Raw genomic sequence first — 20610 nt, forward strand, 5'->3', positions numbered from 1 at the left:
AATTAGCATTGGATTGAACCTGAAAACAGCAGTTAAGTGCTATTATTCTACTCTGGTATGTCATTGTTTCAGCACTGTTGATTTATTATTTTCAGTATACCCTGATGAATCGAGCCAAAAACCTTCACCCAAGTGCTTAACTGCAGACCTTTCTTTCTTGTTTAACTAAACATCCACAACAGAGGTGGGAATTAAACCCACAACTACAGAGCACAATGAATTAGTGGTCCATCACCTTAATCTCTGGGCCACTTTTTCACCAGCTCTTAAAAAGTGACTAGCTCATGGTATTATTATCAGATTTAATCACTATTTGCCATGTGCACTGTTTCTTCTGTTCTTTGCTGTGATGTGGCTTCCATAACTTCACTACTGTTTTATTTCTTGAAGGTGAGTCATGCCGATTTAGTCTCTGAAAAATAATTCATGTATAATCCTTGGAAAATATCAAACATCCCTCAATGCTTTACAGATATTAGACATGTAGTAACAACTATATCATTTATTTGTTGGGAATTAATAATTATTTTTGTCTTACTTTTGTGATTCTAAATCCTTAATTTGCAAGATAATCTGGATGTGGGCTTTGAGGTATCATCTATATTCATGTACTTTATTCAGTCTCTCAAAATGCTGTTAAGGTACTTTATTTGTTTAAAAATGTTAAATACAGAAAAGTATAAACATCAGAATATGTCCCACAGCTTTTTAAGTTTTCTGTAAATGTCAGTCTTTTGTGTGCTGTCTAGTGCAAGTAAAACAAAACATCAACTGGAGAATAATAATATTAGCTATGTAGCTCAGTTTTAAGAAACCAGTTTTATTTCTTAAAGAGAGAAACTGCTGCATATAAAGGGCTGAGAGAGAGAAGCTTCCCAACGAAACAGCGCCACCAACTGATGCACCACAGGTTTTTGTTCCCTGGCTTCCTTTATTCCATCAAGCACAATGCAGAGCCTCACCAGAGAGCTGCTGTGAGACAAAAAGGTTACATGACCATTTCCTAACTTATACAAAAATAAGTCTTATGTATTAAACGATGCACATATTTTCATAGCTTTACTAAATATTTGGTTAACCAATCAATGTCTTTTGTGGATAAAGTACTTGTGTCTCTAGGAAAATTAGAAAATGTATGCCTCTAACAAAATTACATTTTTTTAAAATGATACCCCCTATTTTCAGCATTTGTCACAAATAATCTACTAAATTAAATGCAGTAAATATATGTTGTTTTCATATGGCATCCTATGAGTTTTTGGATGAATGTGTTTGTATAAGATGTAGATGGTAACTAGTTTTCCTGTTGTCTATTTATGCAATATATTTTAATTAAAAGAGAGACAACTGTTTCTACTTGCCAAAGTATACAGAAGAGTGCATCAATTTTTTACATATTAAAACTCATCATAAAAAAGAGACTCAGAGGTACTTAAACTCAAGAAGTTTCCATAATAATTGGAATAAATAGGTTGAAGCTGGGGTTGTCAAAGTCAAGGTCTGTTTGCAGACAATACAAGTGGCAAGAGCTAGACCTCTCCAGTGCAGCAGCAGGAGTTCTATGCTGTTGTTATCCAATATCTAACACACATTCAGTATGGTGTATGCGCTATGTGTGGAATGCTGGATTTCTGCTTTCCAAGGGTGAGGGGTTGAAAGGGTCTGTAGGCTTAGGGGCCAGAGTGGCAAAAACAAAATGGCAGTGTGCTTTTTGAGGCTAACATTATAATGGCAATGGTGCATATATAAATGCATATATGTATATATATAATTGCTCTCCTTGGTGACTTTAGGATTTAGTGAGCACATGTTATGAAGTGGAATCAGTACTATCAAAAATGTAAAATGTCACATATCATATTACAAGTACTACTGTATGTAAATGCTATCCTAAAAGCTTGAGTTGGATTTCAGATAAATTTTCTGATGTAAAATTATTAGAATATACACTAAAACCCACCATTTTTTTCCCCAGAGTATTCACAAATGTAAGCAAATGTAAGTGTTCATTAAAATGTATATTCTGTGTTAATGACATAATTATATAAGTTACACAACTTACATATTGAGATAAGTGTTGCCTCTCTCTCTCTGTCTCTCGCACGTGCTCTTTGTGTGTGTTGGGGGGGGGGGGGAGTATGTACATGTGCAGAGAGCAGGCACAGTGGGTCGCTGAAAGAGGTTAGAGACAGGGGGCTCTGGGCCTCAGAGACCCAGCATGAGCTAAGCTTGGGAAGAACAGACTCAGGAACAGACAGGTTTTTCATATATTACCCTGACTACCCTGGGCATGGTTACTAAATTGTTATCTTTTAACTTTGTGTATCTACACTAATAGGTGATAATTAGATGATAATAATTAATTAACAGGTTACTACACATACTCTTTATATATGCCATATGTGACAAAGTCTAACAATTTTCAACTTGGAGGACTTTTTAAGTGTACTATACAAGCCTGACCACAGACAGTATTTTGTGCCACTTTAGAAGATTCCCATTAAGTTATGAGAAAATGGTTGTAGTGTGATCTGCTGCATGAGCCAGCCTATGTAATGTCTGTTTGCAAATGACTGTCTATGTGAATGCAGATGTTTCAGATCTGCTTTTAGATCAGAGCGACCTCCAGCGTTCAGAGCCTCCTAAGAAAAGCACCAAACCTGAATGCTGACAAAACAGAGTAATTAAGAAAATAAAGGCCACTAACCACTGACCTAATGCTTTTTATCCATCTAATTTTCTCATCAATATACTTCCCTAAATTTCCATTTGATTTCTATAAGCCCGAGAAGCCCCAGTCATAAATGATAATAGTGTAAAAGAGGCATGTAACAACACATTGTGTGATAGCTGCTCACATTGCAGGTTGCAGCTTTCAACCATATGACCCCTACTCCCAGAACCACCACAGCTGGAGTTCATTACTGATTTAATAGATTAATATCTATGCATGCCTTAATGCAAGTAATATGTTGTCACCATACATTAGGCTCTTCAAGGGTTAAAAGATGTTGCTGCATGTCACACAGTTACCAATATAACCCTGAAGTATAAATGTTACACGTTTAAGACCAAAGTTAATGGAATTTGATTGCATATTAATTTTACACAGCCTTATACGATAAATAATATCGTCACCAGACGTTATGCTAGTAAAGGGTTAAAAGATGTTGCTGCACGTCATGTAGGTACCAGTACGAACGTAGAGTTTAAATGTCAAATGTGTAAATCAGAATGAAGAAGTTAATGTAATCTCATTTGTACTTTGCATGAGACAGCTTTTCTAAACCGAGTGTTATATATTAAGTAGTAGGGTTCAAATACCGCTACCTAATCTCATAGCACTATTAAAGGTGGTGTAAAGGACCGACTTCTCCACTCCGCAAACTCCCAGTACTGACCAGGCGTCCTCTTACAAACCGATGTGACTGTATAGTGAGATCTACCGTCGCATAATTCCAGAATATCTGTCGATTGTTTTGCACATGACAGCGCCAAGTTTCTAACTTTTTGAAAGATTTTACTCCAGTGTTCGTCCGCCTACCTTTATACGTTGGAAATGTGGTGGATGCTGTTTCCCCGATGGATCTGGTTTTTGTTTGGCCAGCTCTGTGTCTTGTCTTTGGACCGTCAGGTCAGGGCAATAACTTTGTCAAAAGTCGTGTATTCTCACGCAGGAATGTGTCCTAATGAGATGAACCCGAATCTCTGGGTAGACGCCATGAGTACCTGCATGCGTGAGTGTGAATCAGATCAGGTGAGTGCATTCCTCGTCTTGCGCTCGTAGAGCGTGTTCTTTTTATGTACGCTAACGCTACTTCGAGATCGAAGAGATTTCACCTAGGTAAATATGAGCGAGATTTCACCTAGGTAAACATGAGCGCATTATAATATCTCGCTTAGGTGTAAATGGTTAGCAATAAAAATATTGCAAGGAATTTCGCGAGTTTTTATCTGAATAGACTTCATGGAAATATATAAATGTACATATAATACAATTTAGCCTAACTCCAAGGAAATGGTAGATAAATTCCAAAGTGTCACATGCCAATGAAATAAGGTTACTTAATCAGAAACATTTCTAGGGTTTAAAATTTCTGGTTGTACTTTGTATATTTCTTGTTCCGTGAGTTACATAAGTTTAATGTATGTGCTTACCTATACTTTGCAAAAATAAATATGCCTCAGTGAAAGGGACTCTGTAGTAACGAGACTCATATATCTATGAAGAGTGAATATCTGATGGATATTCTTGTTATTTCCGTATCCTTCAGGATTGTGAGACATTTGAGAAATGCTGCCTAAACGTGTGTGGGAGTAAGAGCTGTGTGGCAGCCCGTTATATGGACATAAAAGGAAACAAAGGACCAATGGGTATGCCAAAGGAGGCCACTTGCGACAAGTTTATGTGCACCCAGCAGGGATCTGAGTGTGACATCTGGGATGGGCAACCGGTGTGCAAGTGCCGTGATCGCTGTGAGCGTGAGCCCCATTTCACCTGTGCCTCAGATGGCATGACCTACTACAACAAGTGCTATATGGATGCAGAAGCCTGCTCTAAGGGTGTCACCCTCAATGAGGTCACCTGCAGATACCACCTCATATGGCCCAACACGAGCCCACTTCCTGATGAGACAACTATGCACCCCACCACTGTCCGCCTGGAGACTACTCCTATGGACATCCAGCCACCTGCTGTGATCAGCAATCCAGCACACAATTTTGTGTTTGTGGGAGAGACAGCGAGCTTCCTGTGTGAAGTGACAGGCAAGCCCAAACCAGAGATCACATGGGAGAAGCAGGTGGAAGGGAAAGAGAATACAGTCATGCAGCCCAACTATGTGAGGGGTAATGTAGTCGTGACTAATATTGGTCAACTTGTTATTTACAATGCCCAGCTCCAGGATGCTGGAATCTACACCTGCACAGCCAAGAACCTGGGCGGATCTCTACAGGCCCACTTCCCACTGTCTGTTGTCCATCAGGAGCAGGCTACTAGTGAAGGCCAGGCAAACTCCACCCGCATGCCTGCCGAGGAGTGCCTGAAAGCACCCGATATAGGTGACTGTGGGGAGGAGAGTATCAGCTGGTACTATGAGGCCAAGCGCAACAACTGCTTTACCTTCACCTACAGCCAGTGTAACAGGAACAGGAATCACTTTGACACTTACAAGTCTTGCATGTTGTCTTGTGGAGCGGAGCTGGCTGCCCCTTGCTCCCTTCCCAGTCTCCAGGGTCCTTGCAAAGCTTATGAACCACGCTGGGCATACAACCATCTCCTCAAACAGTGTCAGTCTTTCATTTATGGTGGCTGCGGTGGCAATGAGAACAATTTTGAGAGCAAGGAGGCCTGTGAGGAGATGTGTCCCTTCCCCAAGAACCACAACTGCAAGCTGTGCAAGCCACGGCAGAGGATGGTAACCAGCTTCTGCAAGAGTGACTTTGTCATCTTGGGCCGCATGACAGAGCTAACAGAGGACCAGGATTCAGGCCACGCTCTTATAATGGTGGAGGAGATCCTGAAGGATGAGAAGATGGGGCTGAAGTTCTTTGGACAGGAGCCCTTGGAGGTGACATTGCTCAACATGGACTGGAGCTGTCCATGTCCAAACATTACAAGTGCTGAAGGCCAGATGATCATAATGGGGGAGGTGCACAATGGGATGGCCGTGCTTCAACCCGACAGCTTTGTGGGCAGCTCCAGCAGTCGCCGTGTACGCAAGCTCCGTGAGGTAATCAGTAAGAAGACGTGCACCTTTCTCAAGGACTTGGGCAATGTACAGTAGCATGTGCAGTGCTGTCGTACTGCTTTGGACTCCATGATACACCTTGACTGCTCTTTTCCCTTGTGCCTTTTGCTGTAAGCCAGAGCAAGCTGCCATTTACAATTTTTGGTGTTATCATACTACCTAAAGGTATTTAGCGCTATTTTATTGTTTGAACAAGTAGTGCAGAGAAAAACAGTGAATTCTACATAGGATACACAAATATCTCTGTGTACTAAGGTAAATTACCAATGTTATTTACATGTACTGTAGTCTGAACTTAACTGTTTTCAAGCACTTATGTTGTAAAGAATTGTGAAAATCCTTTTTTTAAATATATTTTAGTTTGATTAAAATATTTTACATTTTCTTTTAAATCTGAGTCACATGATATGATCTAATAAATGCCTTATAGGCAATAGCTTAAGTTAAAACTCATGGCCTTCAGGTCATGCATGAAAAAGAAAATCAAAATCAAAAAATTTGGAAACATACTGGGAAACCTTTCTAATTTAATGTTCTTTTCTTATATATTTTTACACACACACACACACACACACACACACACACACACACACACACACACACACTTACACTTAAGTTTATGCATTGCACCTTGTAATTGTGTTGTAGTATAGTTTCCCCTGCTTTATATTAAGGTGTATTTATTTATTTTACCATCCTAACTCATATTTACCAGGAAGTGAAGTACTAGGTAGTCATACACAAGCTTTGCATAGCATATATGTTTTTTTCATAAAATGTAAGAGTCAACATATTAATGAGATAACTATTAATTAACAAAATTAATTTTGTATTATCATGAATGTAAATAACATTTATGTACACAGTGTGAGAAAAGGTGATTAAAAATAGTATTCCTTTGATTACATGTCTTTGTCTTCATTCCTCTATGCCTTAATTTCTTCATACCACTGACATGGTCGTGGGTAAGCCTGCACTCATTTAAGCATGCAAGCATTTAAACTCAATGGTTTTTGGCTGTGCTTTGTGAAGGGGGACTTTTTGTGTTGGATCGTTCCCTCCCCTTTCCCACTCCTCTATTGTCGGTCAGGACTGGCCCTCGAACTTGAGCAGGTCACATTCCAGCTGTATGGTGGTGGGGGTAAGAGGGGGTTGCCGGAGGGAGGGGGCAGAGGGGGGCCAGTCTGATCCTCGTGTTGTGTCTGGGTCTGGTGTACTCTCCTCTCCTGCCAACCTTTCATGTGAGAGCCTGGGATCTTGGGGCCGAGACTCCCGCTGCCTGGCGCTCTCATCTTCTCGGCCTGACTCCAGGCATGCCGTGACACTGTGCCAGTAGGGAAGCTGCTGCGCACACACGCATGTAGACACATGCGCATGCACTGCACTCTGTTTTAAAGGCAGTGCTTTGAACTCTTGACTTAAGCCGGATGGGAGAGAGAGGGCCAATACGTGATTGTTTTCCCCAGGGTGGGCCTCTGATGTCTGCTACTTCAGGCTGTCCAATGAGGCCCAGGTCCATGACCCTGTAAGAGGCTAAAGAAAAGGGAGAAGAGAGAAAGAGGGAATGTAAGAGGGAGAGAGTTCATTATAACTGTTGAAAAGTGTCAAATACAGCAGTCAGGCTCAAGTTCACTGGCCAATGACAACTTCCTCACATAAGCCAGGTCTGTGTTCACTAAATATGAGCATTTGTAAACTAAAATACAAAATAGAAATAGTATGTAGTATGTAATAAAATGCCCTGGTTGAAAGGTCCTGTGACAAACACTTGTGTAGCTGTAGCTAATTATGCTCAAATTACATGAATTTAAAGCTGATGTAAGCAATTTATTTGAAGAACCCTTTGACTAGACTGCCTTTATACCATGATATTAATTAAATAGTTTTGAAAACAAAAAATGTTTCTGTGACTGCTCTGTAATCAGTAACCTAAAAACAATCAGGATATTTCTTTACAAAGAGGTTGTCTTCACTGCATGTGAATTATTGTGCATGAGCATGCAGCATAACAAAGTACAAGCTAAGAGAGGGGAGGGGATTTAGAGAAAACCTTTAATAGAGAACTTGATATAGTCAAACTGTAGCAAGAGCTGTAATATTATTTGCTGCAGCTTTAATCATTCAAAAATCCATTCACATCTTTGGACTATTGCAAGGCCGTTTGTTTCTTGGAATGTATGACATCTCTCAACTGTCATTAAGGCTGTTAGACTGACATCTGCTGTTCAGTAGGAGACACATGTAGATAACAACTCCATTTCAGAAGCTTCAGAAGTTTGCACTGATGTAGCCTGTGAGCTTCACAAACAGCAAATGTTTGTGTTTTCATTATTCCTAACTCAATAAGGAATAGATCATTCTAATTAGTTCAATCAGATGTGCCTAATTTAAGAAAACACACACACCAAAAAAAAACAGATAAGGTGCATTATCTTGTTGGAAAACAGAATAGTTCATTAGTTAATAAACTGTTAGCTGTAGGAGGTAAGCTTTGTCAGACATCCTGTTTCTCTGGAAACTGTGTACTTCACTATAATTTTGACATCTCTTCATCTCTTACAGTACACCGCAGTTACTCACCTGGAATCTTCTTCCAAAAAAAAAGAAATACACACACACACACACACACACACACAAACACACTGTGTGCGCAATTATTGGAGGATTCATTTCATTATTGAACAACTACAGTGCTTTCAATCAATCCAAAATGTTAATAAACCTCAAACCTGACTTTTTAAGAAAGTGAAAGTGAGGCTTTGGCTTTCTTAGGAGAATACCCATGTGTGCATAATTATTGGGCAACTATTAGTGTGCAGAATTATTATGCAACTAAAAGAAAAATGGAAATTTTCCCATCACTTGTTTATTGTCATCTGGTGAGAATAATAAACAATTCAAAGTTTATAAATAAACATTTCTGACATTTCAAAAAAATCAGTGACCAATATAGCCACCCTTCTTTTCAATAACAGTCATAAGCCTTCCATTCATAGGAGTCTGTCAATTTCTTAATCTGTTGACGATCAACTTTTTGTGCAGCAGCAACCATAGCCTCCCAGACACTGTTCAGAGAGCTGTATTGTTTTCCTTCACCATAAATCTCCCATTTAAGAAGGGCCTACATGTTCTCATTAGGGTTTAGGTCAGTTGAGGAAGGGGGCCATGTCATTATTCTTTCATGTTTAAGGCCTTTACTGGCTAACCACGCAGTGGAGTACTTCGATGCATGCGATGGAGCATTGTCCTGCATAAAAATCATGGTCTTCTTGAAATGCAAACTTTTTCCTGTTCCACTGCTTGCAATAAATGTCTTCTAAAACTGAGTACTGAGTACTGAACACTTCTGAGTACTGAACACTTTGTACTTCTGGGCACTCCAGGAAGGTTGCAGTTCTGAAATATGACAGCACTGGACGATAATGAGTTCCTGGTCGTTTCAAGTTTGATTCTTCTCAAATCTTTGGCAGTTAATTTGTGTCTTTTTTCTCAACACATTTCTTGCAACCCTGCTGACTATTTGCAACAAAATGTTTTCTGGTTTTGTGATTACACGCCAATATCTTAGCAATTTCCTGCATCCCTCTGAAAGATGCTTTTACAATTTTTGATGTTTCAGAGTCAGTTAAATCTATTTTTTGGCTCATTTTGCCTGAGGAAAAGAAGCTGCCTAATAATTATCACACCCTGATATAGGGTGTTAACCTCATTAGGCCACACCCTCCCTCATCATGTGATATGTTTAAATCCAATAAGAATTCGAGTTTATACAAATAAATAAAAATACAGAAGTTTACACAGCTTGGAGATGAAAAATATGCATAAAATGATATGGTCAATATACTCTCTTGCCTAAGTGTGCACACAGTGTGTGTGTATATGTATATATATATATATTCCATCTGAGTAACTGCAGTGTACTGTAGTAACCGATGTAGAGAAATTGTTTCCAGAGAAAAGTTAAAAGAGTGTAGATGAGTTCTTCTTTCGAAGAGTGCAGATGAGTTCTTCATAGCAACTGGCAATGCAAAAACAGATATATCATTAACTGCATGTCCATTAGTATTAAAATACCATGCCACTAAAAACAACAAATCCATAATTCTGATGGACCGAATGTGTTCAACAAACCGATCAGCAAGCCTTCTCTTAGTTTTTCCAATATAAAGCTGATTACTTTACTTAGACAACTTCCGCAGTGATACGTGAAGAGGAATGGGTGATGACAATTGACCCTTTTGTGCCCCTTATTGTAGTGGCCATGTTAAAACATCTAAAGCAGTTGCAGGCATTACCACAAGCATTATTTGAATTATTATTTATCTCACTCTTGACAAGCATGTATTTCATGTTTTTGTCTAGTCTTTAGGAGATTAGTGAAGGATCCTTAAAAACGGATGCGGTCTCTGCATCGTCCCGGAGGATTATGAAGTGTTTAAGTCTAATATCAGCCACTACTTTATTTGTAGGATGATAGGTAAGCACCAAAGGAATTCTTGTTGTCTTAACAGCCAACTTAATTTGCACTAAGAATGAAGACTTCCTCCAGGAAAGCATGAAAATGTGTTCATATCTTCAAAGATTAGGGTTTCCTAAGAAAGTCATAGATGATGCCTTTGCTCATGTTTTACCTTTTCAGAGAATAGATGCACAATACAATCTGCTGTTAAAACTACAAGAATAGACATTTAAATTGAATGTAGTATTCCACATGCAAATTGTATTAATCATTTTGCCTACTAGAAATACCTAGAACTCACATGGGTCATTTCTGCATAACAATGAAACAGAAAAGGTAATGGGTTTGAAAAACAAAATGTTACCACAAACAAGGCAGCCTGTAAAAACATATCAGTATGCTAATATCACCCTGTCAGGTTTATGATTCTCAGACAACAAACATGGTCACATCTACTTCAATCAACAGTAGGCAGCACGCTATTTTCCTGAGCTCATAGTCAGCTCCTCACAGAGTCTCACAGGTTATCCTTGCTGTGTGTCAGCCACTGACTCATCATTTTATGCATGGCTGGATATACTGGATGTGTTGCCAGGCAAACAGGAAAGTACAGAGCAGCATTTTAAATAATGCAGACTAGAATAAGCATTGCAGAAAATGGGGAAGTGAAATGGCCTCAGGTAAATGAAAAATAGTCATATTGCTGGTACTATTTAGACCATAGAATGCATACAGAACCTCAAAGCTTTACCTGACAGGTAGCTTTCACAGTGCATATAGACCCCATCTTTAATATTGTTTTAATATTCTTTTATATTGTTCTGTAATCGAGTTGTCTATAATAGCTGAACAGTTTTATTAGAAGAAGCTTTTTTCCCCCTGATTTTTCAGATTTCATAATTCACAGGACAACAAACAGCAAATAGGAGTCCAGACTCGTTGTAATATCTCTACTCCACTAGATGTCACCATAGCCTTATTTTCTCTGTTCTATGTTGCTTGCATAGATCCATGCACAGGGTAATATTATCTCATTAACTTTCTGGGGTCTGAAGATCCATGTAAAACATAGGTATTCAAATCTGGACCTCAAATTCAACTACAATGTCCCTTTTAGTTGATTCATTGATTATTGTATCTGGTTGCCCCCTTTGTTGTCACACCTGACTCCGAGATCAAGGGAGGGTGAAAAATCTTTAGGACCTGGACCTTGATGACTGTGATTTGAATACCTTTGATGTAAGATATGTTTGGTTTTTTTTTTTTCAGTTTTTATATCTTTTGTCTTTATAATATACTGGCTTTGTGGCATTCTCATAAATGAGTGAGCAAAGGTCAGAGGTAAAATCAAGCCTGGTCAGCTTTTCAGATTAATTAATACTATAGATTATTATTAGATAATTCTAAATGTTTATGGTAGCAATGTCAGGCAATAGATATGATGATGTAAAAGACATGACCTCATTTGCCCTTGGGGTTGCTATGGTAGCTCAGAAAAGTTCAGGCCTCATTAATGAACATGTAACAGTCTATCATAGCCGCCGAACTGAAGAAGCTCAGTGCATCATCCTGTCTTGATGGCTGCAAGATCTACAGAAAAATTAGTTTGTTATTCTTGTGGACAATGGTGTCCATGAGCCTGGACATTGAAGAGCCTGAGACAAGGGGTCATAAAAAGAGCCTGAGACAAGGGATCACAGCATAAAAAGGCTCTATAGTCAACTATAGCATTAGCTACCAAAGAAGTACTTGACACCCCCTTACCCATCTTTCAAGTTGTGCTCAAACACTATCCCTGTTCATTTGTCCATGGTTCCTCCTTCTGACAGCTGTGTATGGCTGTGTATTGTCAAACTGTGTACTATTTGTGTGTTTCTCATTTCTCATTTCAGTGCATAAATCAAACTATTAAAATGTACTTGTAAAATGTCCTTAAGTGTATGTGTTATAGTATTAGGTAAATAATTTTAATGAAGGTAGTTTGTTGAATAGTTTTTATTTATTTTTGCTTGTTTGTTTTTCCTATGTTTTGTTTTATTTCAGTGGGAATTGTAGTTGTCTTGCTTGTACTGTCACTGAAATGTCAAAATCTACAGCTCTTGTCCCACGCCCTCTCTCTGTTTGTGGAGGCATGGCACAGATGGGCAGTGAACTCTGCTCTGTTGCTCAGTGACCTTCTCGGCCATCAAGAGTCCGTTGGCTTGTCAAATCCATGCCCCATAATTACTTACTGCTTGTAGCAGGTGGGAAGATGCACAAAGCGTAATAACCAGAGTGAGGGTGAGTGGAGGAGGGAGTAATCTAGCGAATAATCAACATCATAAATCATCTTCTTTATTGATCCTGACTACAGGATGTTGAAAGGGGAAGCCACATGAGAAAAATATCAGTTTGACCCTTTATGCATAGCCATGACATGCAGCATTGATCATGCTGCTAAATAACCCTTTGTTCAATGCACATATGTCAGGGCCATGCTACGTATTGCATATCATTTGTCAGAGTCCACAATAGCATCTGTGGCCACATATACATGCATGTGTTTTGAGTTTTTAATGTTGTTTGTGAGTGAGATGGATGCGTTGGACTATCCATACCAGAATAAGAATACTGCTCAAATACATTTTGCTGAAATATCTTTAGGTTTGCTAGTACATAATGGACGAAACCAGTATTTTTACATTTTTACCTCAGACCTTTGGCAAATATGGCCCCAAAGTACACACTGACACATCTTGTGTGTGTGTTTTATCATCAGGCATTACTTTATAAAGAAAAGAGGCAGTATGCATTCTCTTTTTCCCTTTATAGAACACACTGCTAAAAAGAGTGCATCCACGCTCGGTTGGGATCACCATCATAAGCACTCCAGCAGATGGCTCAGTAAATCGGCCTGAGTCTGCTGCACTGGCCATGAATCAGCCCACAGCCTCCTGCTGCTGCTGTGGCGGCAGCTAATGCTGCTAATGCTGCTAATGCTGGTGTGAGGAAATATACTGCACTTTATGTGCTTACCACCTGTCAGCCCTGATCACAGAGATTGAGATTAACATAGGCTGATTAAAAGCACGGCGACCCACAGTGAAGAACGCAAAAAGATGAGTGTGGGCCAAGAAGGATATATAGGGGCTGTTTTGTTCATTGTAAGCACAGGTTGAGCCAGGCCTTACAAGCGGGGAATAACAGATATCCTGAGCATGAATTTGGTTTTGCTTCTTTCTCATGCAAGGGAAGCATCAAGGATATTTACAGTGTCTAAAGAGAGTGAGGTGGAGACTTGGAGCTAAAGCTATGCATTCTCCTCTACACTGCCTTCATGTGGTCTGCTCAGCACTGTCAGCAGCAGCAAGATAAACTACCCTTCTGCCCTCCAGTCACACATAAATACATGTGCGCACACACACACACATTTGGAATTGATTGATATTTCCAGCAGTGAATGATTGCTTACCTGTTCTTGCATTTAGATTGAGTCAGGCAGTAGAGGAGTATGGAGACATTTATGTCACCACAGCACTGTTGTGGGACTTACTTTTAAGCCTTTATCTCTCAACCCACTCACCTTACATAATGCAATCCCAGTAAAGTAGCCCAAGCAAAGATTTAAGAGTCACAAATGATGAAGAATACAAAAAAGAGAGTGAACAAGTGTGCAAGAAAGAAAGAGAGAAAGAATATGTGTTTTTGTTTTTTTTGCTGGATTCCCAGACAGAGATAAATATGAAATACAAAGAATGACTTGGCAGAAAGGTCAGCCTCCAGTAATGAGACTGTAAATTGTAGCCAGTGGTCATGCTACTGTCGATTGAAGCCCTTTATTTTCATCTCTAAATGCAGCACTCTTGTGCTATTTGGGGGTTATACTGAAGCTCAATAGGAATTCCGTTCAATCAGGTTATGTATTGAGCTTTTTATTATTTTTTAGGAAAACATGAGAAAACCATTCTCCATTTAGTGGGAATTCTTGTGCACGTGCATTTTGGGCTCAGGGTGCAGCATTGCAAAACCTCTCAGAACACAAAGCAAGTAGCATCCAGCTATGAACCTTAAGGCAAATTACACAGAGTGGTGTCAAGCCCATGTCCCAGTGTGACTTAATATTTCTCCCCACTCTCTTAATCTATTGTGTGAAGGACAGAATGCCATAAATTCAATTTATTCAATTTTATTATTGTTGGGTTGACGGTCTTAATGGAATGGTTTTCTTGTTCCCCACTCTTATGTAAAATACTTGGATGTTAGGCTCATGTAAAATATATTGTTTTAAGGTAATTTTGTAGTAATTTTGATGTTGCACCTATCAGCTACAGAGAGAGTGGAAGATCAGTTATTTTTATGTTACTTAAATAATCTGAAAATTATGTTCTGAGAAGGTCTGACCACATTATGGGCACATATTTTAATTTGTTAATGTATGTAGTTGATCCTCTTCCTCATTCTCTCTACATCTGCTGTGTATTAGTATGGGCTCATATTCACATGCTGAAGAGGGAGATGCCATACTGAATGACAAAATTCAGGCCTTTTGTTACCTTTGTTCTGAGGACAGTTGTCAGCCAACCACTGGAAGAACACAATGTGACTGTGAGATGTCAATAAGTGGCCCTTCTGTACTAAACCGTATGTGCATTTTTTATTGTTGTGTAGAGGAAAATTAAGCTGAAGCCATTAAAGAAACTGTACTGGCCTGATAAAGTTGGTATATACTTAGTTTTTTGGGGGGTGGAGGGTGAGTCGGGGTGAGAGAGAGAAAAAAGGAAATTTACATTTAAATTAGTTCTCATGTTCTGCTGGGCTGTTCATGCATGCACTGACTGCCTTTCTGTCATTGTTGCCTGCCAATGAGGCCATAATTAGCACAGTAAGGAGTGACTCTGCTTCTTAATCAAATGACAGAGCTGTGACGTACTCTGGGGTTTTTATCACTTCGGGGTGCTGGAGCATGCGCACACTTTTTTCTATCGCAGAATTCAGTTCTATAAAAGGCCTATGGAAAGTGCATTTATCTCCTCCTAACCTCCTCACCCACTGAGGGGACCAGAACTGCTACATATTCATGCTGCTTTACTGTTGTTTTGCAGGACAGAGTTTTGAGTGTGTGCATGTGTGTGTGTGTGTGTGTGTGTGTGTGTGTGTGTGTGTGTGAGAGAGAGAGAGAGAGAGAGAGAGAGAGAGAGAGAGAGAGAGAGAGAGAAACAATGAAAGCAAGACAGTTCACATTGTTTGATGTTTATTGTTGTTGCAGTGTTTTCACAACATATGAAAGTGTGTGGTCTTTTATGTAAGCTGAAAGGTATGTGTGATACATACAGCATTTATATGCTATTTGGTTACATATGTAGCATCTATAGTACAGTATTTCCATAATAATGCATACATTCCAGAGAGCTACTGCAGTCAGATAAGTGTCTCTGGTATATGCACAAATGGTGGTCTCAGGCAGGTGGGTGGGTACTAGAGAAAAGGTGGAGGGATGCATGTGGGTGAGAAACTGTATGAATGTTAGTGCCCTGTCACAGTGTGAAATGCATGCAACATTTGTACAGAGTGTCCCCTGGCTGCATGCTGACGCTCCGGCCAGGCGGCTTGTGGAAAAGCAGTGGTGGCTATTATTAGCCTCTGAGTGCCTCCCCCACAGCACTGCCATATTTGGTACCTCAGGTCTCCTAATGGAAAACAAGCTAAGCACCTCATGCACAACAATGGGCTAAAGGACCTGACTCAGGACAGTGGTTTATGTGAAAGAGAAAGATTTTATGTAGATGGAATGAGCTCTGCTTCTCCAAAGGGACCTATATGCTTCCCTGTATGTCCAGGGGGAATATTTTAAGGTGTTCCTGATGTTTGATAAAGATCATAAAAAAACTAGCAGTAAGCAATGTGTGACAATAGGTCCCACTCTACTGAAGTGAGGTGCTATCATGTTGCCTTTTACTTTGAGGTTGCAGTTAGCTGAAGGGTAATCATCTTGCAGAAAATGCCCATAATTAGAACATAAGAACTGTAAAGAATACTGGGATGTGATTCAACATGGGGGCCTCAAAATACGTTTATCTGTCTTAGCAGCAACATGCAGAAAATGTAATTATATGAATACTGTAGGTTATATCACTAATTAGTAATGTAACTATATGAATACTGTAGGTTAGACCATCAATCTAGAAATTGATTTCCTTTTGGGACCTTGTTATTTAGAATCTTTGCAAGAATCAAAGGACTAAAAATTTAAACCCTTAAGATAAGGAAGTTGAAAGATGACTTAGTATTTTTCATAGTTCTGTTTAGCAGATTATAGAAGAAGAAGAAGAAGAAGAAGAAGAAGAAGAAGAAGAAGAAGAAGAAGAGTGTGTGTGTGTGTGTGTGTGTGTGTGTGTGTGTGTGTTAGGCCCTAAGTGTCAACATGATCCAGGGAGTGTATAAAGGTGAATTCCCTTGCCCTACTAACCCTATGAACAACACAGGTTCAGTTGCTGTGGCACCCTAGGATAAATAGGACAAACCGTCCTTCAACATCCTAAGCAATGATTACCTTGGGGAATGCATGTGCCCTCTGATGTACCCCTCCTCAAATATAGTGTGTGCACCAGGTCATTTCAAGGTGTTCTCTGTAGCCAATCTCTCTCTCTCTCTCTCTCTCTCTCTCTCTCTCTCTCTCTCTCTCTCTCTCTCTCTCTCTCTCTCTCTCTCTCTCTGTTCGCCTCAGCTCACAGATAAACAGAAAACATGGTTTAGTCCCATGATGGGATCCCAGGGCAATATCCTGCATGGATGAGATTGAAAGGGGATAATCATTGCAGAGAGTCGCGCTCTGAGTTGGCATGCGACCCCCTAACCATCTGCTATGGAGAGAAGTGCTCTTTCTTGCATGCAGTCCCATTTTCATTTTAAAGTCAAAGATAGCAATGCAAGAGGAAATGAATGGAAGCCTAAAAGGACAAGCTGTTCCTAGGATGAGAATTAAGGCAACCACGTGATGCAAAAGGCCATATGTGAAGATGGCAGGGCCCCTACAACATGAGAAATCTACACAATGGCCAATGTACACAGCCACCTCAAGGAAAAGCAGCTTAACATTTGAGAGAGAGGCAATTTATTTAGATACCAGAAACTGGCATAAATAATTTTCCTTCCAAAACATGAGTATTTGTGGTCCAATAACATATCTTTTAATATCTATCAAAGATATTAAAGATGTAATTACAGTTATGTTCCAGAAAAATGAACAGTTCTGTCTTCATGAGGCAATTGATACATCCTACACAATTACTGCTATATGCTGCAAGGGCATGGCGGTGTGTCCAAAAAGACATAGCAATTGTTACAACTACAGTTGCATCCAAGAGTGCTATGAAGAGTGCATTTGAATGGAAGCTGTGGTGACTAATTTATATCTTAGCCAATCAAATTGTTTGTCTCTTACATTTTAAACAGCTGTACTAAACACAACTGCACCTTGTGAGAAAAGCACATCTGTGCCTTGCATTATTTTGCACAGCACTAAAAATGTTATGGAGAATGAGGTCTGAGTATTCAGTATTGTTTGCTCCTTAACCCCTTCTTATATTCATCAAGTAGTTGTGGCAGTAATTATGACTCATTGTAACCAAGGAAATAGGTTGCAGTTATATAATAATGGATGTTACATTTACATTTACATTACATGCTAGTAATCATAAACATCTACTGCCATACAGTATCATATATTATTACCAAGGACTTTATTCTATAACCCACTATAATTACTGTATATCTGCAGAGCACATTTTATTTGCGGCTGCTCTTATGGAATCACCCAATTATCAGAAAATTGCATTAGATTTAGATATTGCACTGGGTTTACCTATAAGAATGGGTTTAGATACACCAATGGGTGAAACAATTCAGGCAGACAAACAGAATCATGTCCAAGTATCATGTGCAGAACATGTGAAACAGAGATTTACTGACTGTCCACATAAAGATGACAGACAAGAGAATGGTCAGGCTGTCCAATGTCAAATGGGGGTGAACAGTATTGACAAGGGCAGGTCAAAAGACAAAAGTCAAAAACACAGCGAGAGCAAAAAGGCAAAACACAAAAGGCATGCAACAATCTACATCTTGGTGTGGGCACATGAGACTCCATATTGGAGTGTTTGTGAACAGGGCTTATAAAGAGTCCAGGTAATGACTCACTGGTGTGTCATGAGAGGGTCTGGCAGTGTTTATCAGACCTGTGGAGTGCACTGGTAGGTGTAGCATGGGGTGTAACACTAGACTCAGACAAGTCATGGAACTTAGATATGTTCTTCCTACCTAATAGAGCTAATTTCCATGAAAATACCAATACCTTGCCTTTCAATGCTTAATTTATTTTAGATGAACTCTCTCATTAGGTAAAATTATTTATTTTAATGTGAACATAAATGTATGCAGACATTTTATTTGGTGGGTAGATCTGCTTAATAAATTCATACATGAGAACATTCCGAAATACCTAATGTACTTCTCATAAAGCAGATCATAGGATTGCAGCAATGCAGAGTGCATGACCTATGCTCGCTTTAACCAGTGTCGCCCCTCCCCAATGAAGTTATACCCCATAATTTATATGATGGAACTCCCATTTAGTTGTGTCCACTCACCCGTCCTTTCCTAACAAAGTGCACCAACTAGCATAAAGAAAGTGCTCAGTATAATATTCATTTCTGACTTTAATTTTACTTAGATTGCTTAGTTTAGCTTAATTATGTACCCCTCACATATATCATTACTTTATTTACTAGTATCTGTGGCAGTTATTTTAACTAGTTATTGCCATTTAGCAGTTCATAAAATTTTCAGTTTAATCTTTTTATGTATTTGCAGTGCAAATGCAATACCTGGCGTGGTACTGAGAAAAATCTGAAGCATTTGGATTAGTCTTAGCCAAGCACTGAAAAACTATCAACCTCCAATTACAAAACAATTTCCCTAACCAATACTCCAGAATACAAGACATCTCTGTCAGCTAAATCACTCCCCTCAAAGCCCTGTCACCATGACAACAGCGCAGCATGCCAGTGTCCTAGGGCAAACATTTGATTTCAATTCCCCTGATTGCCAGTCCATGCATCCATGGGCTGAGCTGGCACTTGGCAGGTGGAATTCTTAGAGACAGCTCATTACCACCATGTTATATCCTCACTCGAGAGGCAGGGCAAAGAGCACACATTAAGTGAATCTCATGTAGTCACAAATGCAAAGAAATGTGCACACAGACATACTATTGTATTTTCACATACTTGTGCAGCCATCCTCTATAGCCTACATTTGATAACACATTTGACTACACACATAGGACATATTTAAATTGTACCACAATTTTATTTGTGAGTTCACTGAAACTCTCTCTGTGTCTGTTGTTAGTAGTATGTGGAGATAGACAAATCGTCTTACGTACACCCACCCCATCACATGATCTATAAACCTATAAATGCATACACATACGCACACACATATGGATATATGTGTTCATGGTTTCAGACGGACTACACTGGGAGAGAACTTGTCCATTTAAGTGTAGCAGAGTGATCCTCATTATATAACCGAGGCAGTGTCCTTCACTATGCTGTCAGGGTTGAATTACTACCCACTCCATTCCTCCACCCTTTCCACCCTCTCTACAATTATAACACTTCATTCCCTATCATTTCGGTTCCCTCACAAGAAACTGTGACTGGCATCCAATTAATAAATATGCCTTTCATCAATGCAGCACTCAGTAAGACATTGCTGAAACTCTTTGAAATGTACCAAATTTAAACAGCACACAGCAGAGTCAACTATACTCTATAAATGATCCTCATATGTGTGTATTTGTGCAATTGTCTTACTGTATGCTTTCATAGCAGGAAATGAAAAAATGGGCTATTTGTAGCCTCAGAATCAGGCAGCATCACCATCACACTGATGAAAACTTGACCTCCAAAGAGCCCCACAGAGAAATACTGGTGAACCTGAACACAGCTGAGACCAGAGCAGGGAGAAGAGAAAATGTGAATTTGGCCAACTGCATGAAATATATTGTGCGTCATAGGAAATATATTTTTATCTTAGAAAAATAACATTTTTAAGTCAGTTTTACTATTGGTTTCTTATATGTAATATTAAACTCACAATGCAATGTTCTTTAAATTAACAGAAGGTGATATAATGCCATGTATAAAGAGTGAGGTTGGTGGGATTTTCCCTTCAGGATTTACAGTATATTGCCTAAGGTCAATGAATGGATGACTTTATTTTTCTGATTTTTCTGAAATAAGGTCAGTATGCTGAATGTGAGCTGTTAGTTGCAAAAGCCTCATAGACTCAATATCTCTCTCTCTCTCTCTTTCTCTCTCTCTCTCTCTCTCTATCTCTCTCACTTTCTTTCTCAGGTCC

General features: G+C 39.3%; 1 protein-coding gene across 1 annotated transcript; it reads left to right on the top strand.

Annotated features, from left to right (window-relative positions):
* Positions 1 to 3258: 3258 nt before the first annotated feature.
* wfikkn2a (info WAP, follistatin/kazal, immunoglobulin, kunitz and netrin domain containing 2a) lies at positions 3259 to 6910 on the top strand. The gene is made up of 2 exons (XM_027003370.2): positions 3259 to 3757; positions 4275 to 6910. Exons 1-2 carry the CDS (start codon positions 3560 to 3562, stop codon positions 5784 to 5786), a joined length of 1710 nt encoding a protein of 569 aa, XP_026859171.1. The 5' UTR covers positions 3259 to 3559; the 3' UTR covers positions 5787 to 6910.
* Positions 6911 to 20610: the final 13700 nt, after the last annotated feature.

This window comes from Electrophorus electricus, chromosome 1 (assembly GCF_013358815.1).
Source record: "Electrophorus electricus isolate fEleEle1 chromosome 1, fEleEle1.pri, whole genome shotgun sequence".
In the NCBI taxonomy this organism is placed as follows: domain Eukaryota; kingdom Metazoa; phylum Chordata; class Actinopteri; order Gymnotiformes; family Gymnotidae; genus Electrophorus; species Electrophorus electricus.

What these genes read in the sequence shown, in the direction of transcription:
- wfikkn2a (XM_027003370.2), top strand. Translation starts at nt 3,560, where the DNA reads ATGTGGTGGATGCTGTTTCCCCGATGGATCTGGTTTTTGTTTGGCCAG. An exon ending in GTGAGTGTGAATCAGATCAG is followed by an intron (nt 3,758 to 4,274) that starts GTGAGTGCATTC and finishes CGTATCCTTCAG; the next exon opens with GATTGTGAGACATTTGAGAA.